Source organism: Pundamilia nyererei, unplaced genomic scaffold, assembly GCF_000239375.1.
Source record: "Pundamilia nyererei isolate P.nyererei 1_Seehausen unplaced genomic scaffold, PunNye1.0 scaffold00411, whole genome shotgun sequence".
Classification (NCBI taxonomy): Eukaryota; Metazoa; Chordata; class Actinopteri; order Cichliformes; family Cichlidae; genus Pundamilia; species Pundamilia nyererei.
This window is the reverse complement of record NW_005187812.1, coordinates 1-5741: the sequence shown is the minus strand read 5'-3', so window position 1 is coordinate 5741 and position 5741 is coordinate 1. Positions and strand designations below refer to the sequence as shown.

Below are 5741 nucleotides of genomic sequence, written 5' to 3'. Positions count from 1 at the left end.
GTGTGAATGGGTGGATGACTGGATATGTAAAGCGCTTTGGGGTCCTTAGGGACTAGTGAAAGCGCTATATAAATACAGGCCATTTACCATTAGCGTGTTTTGCATATTAAGTTTGCTTAACACCTGGCTCTGCCAGGAGCCTGCATATATACCATCATGGCCTGGAAAACAAGATCTGGAAGTGAAATCAAACTTCACACTTGTAAACAATTGTATCATAAGAGCAATAAGCATTCAACATCAGCAAGACAAGTGTCATGTGCAGGTTTTCTCAAATCAGTAAACTACAACTATTACCATAATTCGCCTCAGACATTGATCATCCCATGTACTCAGTCAACATTAATGTAATCGGTGACTTCCCTTAAGCAAAGTCACTCCACTCATATATTACTAGGAGCTCAATAGTGGCCAGCTAATGAGCCCCATACTAAACTATTCCATAAACACTGCATCTCTTATTTGTTTTTCTCTTAGAAAAAACAAACATTAGCAACACACATTGACCATCGGTGGTCAGGCGCAGGTCGACAGGTTCCAGAGGTGCCATAAAAACACCATAAAGTTAGCCATCCATAGCTGTGGAAAGAATGTTATTCACATCACCAAAGTAACCTTCACATTTTCCCAAAAACACAGTGTAACAGCATCACAAACTCATAACCTGTAAACACAGTTTCTTCACACATAAACCCAAAAATTCTGTAGGAAAAAAAAAACATTAACTAGTCCTCTTATAAATCACATGATCAAACACATGAAGAACTGTAATGCTGTAGAAAAGAAAATGCAAATGTTAGCGCTGCGCAGGCGTATGCATACTTTTTCACAGTGATCTCTGTGAGCAACACAAGGTAGTGAATAACACCCCTGGTAGATGCACAGACACAGAAAATGGCATTTAAAAGGTAAAACCATCACGCAACCTCGAATGTTGCTGTCAGCCTTCTGCTCCTGTAAAAAGAAACACACATACACTGCACCTTTGTCAGGTGGGGGTTAACTTCGCACAGTCGTGTTACATCAGTAAAGTCTTGTCAGCTTTTACCAGTCAGACAGTTTTTTTCTCTTTCACTCATTCATTCATACATTCTTTCTTTCTTTGCTGATAGTGGAATCGATCGTCGCATTTAGTTTCCACTCTCAGCAAAATGACGTCATTTCAAAAAGAAAAAGAAGAACTTTAGCTCGGATTACATCGCTGAATCCTTTTTGGGCAGGGACTCTCATTTTCTAATTGCATCTCCCAATTTACTATATTAACAACTAAATTAGTTGTACTCACAGTACTCATGTTTCCTTCATATTTTTGTCTTGTATAGTCACCAGCAATGCTGCGACGGACACACGAATCTTCTCCATTCTCCAGTTGTGACACCAGTGACACCGAGTCCTGCTCGCTGCCGGTCAACAGCGCCTCACTGCTCTACCGGCAGCAGGGCAGTCAGAAGCCCTCAGCAGTCCGGGGACATGTCCTCAGGAAGGCTAAGGTCAGAGGTCACGCTACACAACGCGACTGGCACCAGTCTTTCTCTGAGAATATGATGTGCCTTTAACTTTACATCTCTGACTAGCTCTGTCTTTTGCAAAACTTCAAACTATGCTGGGACCTTTTTGGAAGCACATTGTTTGATCCATTGTTTGGTGTGGACAGGGTCTTTTGTTTTTGAAATCTGGTTTTATTGTCTTTGACTTCCCTGTTTTGTGTGATGTGGCTCCAACAGTAGGCTGAGTATTTTAAGCAATCAACTTCTTGGAACCTTCTGAAAGGCTCTGATACATCTAAAAGATGCATTCCTCGGCTTAAGATCGACATATTTAAATATGAATGTAACGTTAGTATCCCCATTCTTTTAGTCATATGTAATATATGTAATTTTAATTACATTTGTCTTGAACCTGTGTGGTAGCAGTGGAAACAGTGTGAGTTAGCTCATAACAACTTGCATAAGAATGATCGGGTCAGCAGCGTTATGGTTCAGGATTCCTGCAGTGCAGAGAACAGCTGTGTGTGTGTGTGTGTGTGTGTGTGTGTGTGTGTGCGTGCGTGCGTGTGTGTGTGTGTCAAGGTCCACAGAGGAGTTCCACCAACTAGATAACCAGTGAGGCTAATAAAGATGGTTAATAAAGTTTGTATTTCACTGCATGCTACAGTGAACTACAAGAGAGTTTAGGTACTCCACAAACACGCACACAAGTGTGATGTAGTTGCTCATTTGATTTGGTACTGACTAGCAATGAAAAATGCATTGAGGTAGTAAACAAATGAGAGAATCCCAGTAAATGCAAATACTTGCAATCTGTGTACAAGTATGCAAACCAAATCTTTGTGTTTGTTTGCAGGAATGGGAACAGAAGACCGGCACATAAACCCATCACATACACCCTTGCATCAGTCTTCCTCCAATCTCTTTTTTTGAAATTGTGTATATATTTATTTAAAAAACAAAAAACAAAACCTGTTCATACCGTCAGAAGGTGTGCTGAGGAGGATACATGCATAGCATTCACATGCCTAGTTTGAGTATACTGTAAGTACCACAACATAAACTTTTATACTATTGAGCATGTTCAGTGTACTTGGTTGTGCAACTTGTGTTTTCCGCTTTGACATCTTTTCAAGCAAACACCTGTCTTTATTTTTCCTCTCAAAATGTGTTCCAGCCATTTGAAGTTAAAAAGGTCCAAGGTCAAAACCAAGTATTTATTTGTAAATGTTAAAGGAAATACTAGCTTCCCTGTGTTTATTTATGTTGACGTATTTAAAGTATTTTCGTAGAGTCTGTGGCTTTGCTCACACTCCATTTTCCCACAACATAATTGGTCATCAGTCATGATGCCTCTGTTGTAGTAACGATAATTGTAACACACACCAGCCTGGCAACAATGTAGCTCCTCTCTCATTGATGTTTGAAGAAGTACAAATACAATTGTCCCAACTGTCAGAAACACCGACTCATGGCTAGCAGAAGATTTTGTTAATTGTGTTAAGTGTTTTCACACACAGATCATGATGAATCACACTTGAAGTGTGTTTTAATATGAATGTCCATATTTTATATCTGTGACTTTATTGCTATGGGTAATCCAATGGTAAGTTTGTGTTGGTTTGGTAAGTTCCTTGTTTATTCTGTTTGTTTCAGCTTTTCTTTTTGCATTAAAACAACCATGACTGAATACAGACGTGTGGTCTGGACAACTTCCAAAGAGATGTCTTTTTCTGCCAGTTTAGAGAAGTTTATGAACAGAAAGCTGACCATCTAACTGAAAGTAGATTAGATGCTGAGTCAAATATAAATATAACCTGTTAAATTCACATATAAGATTTTTTTTTTTTTTAATATATGTGGTGAAATATGTGAACATTGTTAATATAAAGAGTAGGCGGGGCAGAAAAGACAGGAAAGGTGTAACACTTAAAGAACAACAGGATGCCTTACAGTTAGATTAGATTGTTATAGCCAACCATGTTACTAAGTGAAATTAGTGTGCATGGCATGGGAAGCTCGCTCATTCTGTGAAGGCACCATTAATGATGTAAACAAGTTTAGGAACAACATACAGTCAGGTGACATTTTTTAAGAGTACCTGCCAGCAGTCCAGACTCTCACTCACTGGTGAAAGTTAAAATTGAAAATATGACAAATTAGACCAGTTTATCAAGAAAGGCCAAACTGGTGACAGACCCAAATAAAATACATATTATACAGCCTATATGTTTATTAAAATGTTTCTAATTAAGGCCTCACTAAGAGCATCATCATCCATGCTTTGTAATAGTTGTATTGTTAATGGAGAACTTGCGCTTCTTTCTGTGTGTGTGTGCTTGTGTTGCTCAGAGATGTCTTCATGGCACATTGCAAATCCTTCAACATTACACTGACTAAAAGGGGGGCACTTGTAAACTCACACTGCTGTGTGTTCTGCTCAATCAAAGACTGTGAGTTTGATTTCCACACTGTTAAACACACATACATTCATCAGTGTCACACTGATAATGGTGTTTCTTTTCTGTTGTTGTTGTTGTTTTTGGACGATGTTTCACTGCCTAAGCTTTGCTACTATGTATATAAGGCTAATTTACTTTATGGGGAGTGTTGACAGATGTAGTGAAAGCATGCACTCAGTTTGGAACTCATTGAACACACAGACACTCACTGGTTCGTGGTGATGTAAATATTTCCTGTCTCCTGCCTGCCGGAATGATATCCCGAAGGTTTTACAAGCATGTTAGCTTAAAGATGGGACAAGAGATGGTGGTCAGCAAGTGTTGACCTGCAACAAAAAAGGATGTCTGATGTCAGTAAATGTGAACCTGCTGTACATAGCTTGGTAAATGTAGTACTGTAGAAGGGCGGGAGGGCTTTGAATTTTTTTTCTTTTTCTTTTGCACCATATACATTTTCTCTTGTTTTATATCACAGACAGTCTCCAACTCGGGGACAGGCACACTTGTACATAAATTAATAAACCTCCGAACAAACCGGCCTCGGACTTTGTGCCTTATTGTTGGTTCTTTTCAAAAGTAATGTAATGTAATGCAATGTAATGACCACAGAACAGTTTTCCAATCGTTTTAAATGAGCTTTGGCCCAGGGCAAATGGCAGTGTTTCCAGACCTATTCACATCTGGCTTCTTCTTTAAATGTTAGAACTTTAACCTGAATTTGTAGATAGTTCTAGATATAAACTTTTCATAGACATTGGAAGGAACACTTCCAGAAATCAGTGTTCTACAGGTTATGCACATCCAATACTCAGAATCCATCATCATTCCTAGCATTAAAAGTGTAAGAGGTTAGAACTTTTCTAGTGACAGAGTCAGAAATTTTCTTTAAATTTGTCAGTAGAGTTTCACTTTAGTCATGTGTATGGTAGAGCTAGTCTATAGAGCTTCATCAGGACAGAGTAGATTTCACGGTTCTACAATTCTCATGTCAGAAGAAGCTTTTATGTTGTTCTTTGATGGTCAGTGTACGTTCACAATTATTTTCATTTTGTTGACACAGACAAAAGCAGAAATTTTCTCAATGTATATTTTGCAAAAATGGAAGTTTTTTTCTTCCAATTTTTGTTTTTTGATTAATTCAAGCCATCAAACCCAGCAAGATTTAGATAGTTTGTGTGTAGCTGACTGACAATAATGAATCCATTTAGAAAATAATTGTACTTTTTAATAGTGAGAACGTAGTGATGGATGTTTACTGATTAGTGGATGACTGGAATGTATAGTGTATGATTGTAATTTACAAAATATAACCAGAGGTGATGTGATGCTTGTGTGATTTTTTTTAACAGGACCCTACAGTAGGATGAGTACCCTAAGTTCACCAACCTTTTGATGGCTAGGTGTGCAGTTCCTGCTTTAAATGCATTCACTTTTTACATTCAGAAATTAAAATCAAGAGGCAAGAAATGTTTGCACACACTTATGAACTTAAATCAATAAGTGTATTGATGTATGCTCAATCATCCAGGTAAGGAAATCTTAAAAAGTTGATTCTGTTCATCAAGTCTTATCTTTTTTTAGTGGGAGAAACATTTTGTCACTCATCCAAAAAAGGTACATAAGATGAATAGAATAAACTTTTGCCGGTTAGAATAATAGTGTCACTGCCCTCTGCTAAGACTGGAGATTAGGGATGGGTATCGTTTAGGTTTTATCTGATACCGGTGCCAAATCGGTACTTTTGAAACGGTGCCGGTGCTCAAACGGTGCTCAAACCGGTGCTTAAAGAATG

The 5741-nt window shown here is 38.2% G+C and overlaps 1 protein-coding gene across 3 annotated transcripts in view; it reads left to right on the top strand.

Moving 5' to 3' along the window:
- Positions 1-4488, top strand: part of afap1 (actin filament associated protein 1) — a 100081-nt gene extending 95593 nt beyond the window's left edge. For all 3 annotated transcript variants that reach the window (XM_005753182.1, XM_005753181.1, XM_005753180.1), the window contains exons 16-17: positions 1323-1490; positions 2344-4488. In XM_005753182.1, the coding sequence (XP_005753239.1) occupies positions 1323-1490; positions 2344-2370 (195 nt within the window). In that variant the 3' untranslated portion in view covers positions 2371-4488. The remainder of the gene's footprint in view (positions 1-1322; positions 1491-2343) is intronic.
- Positions 4489-5741: the final 1253 nt, after the last annotated feature.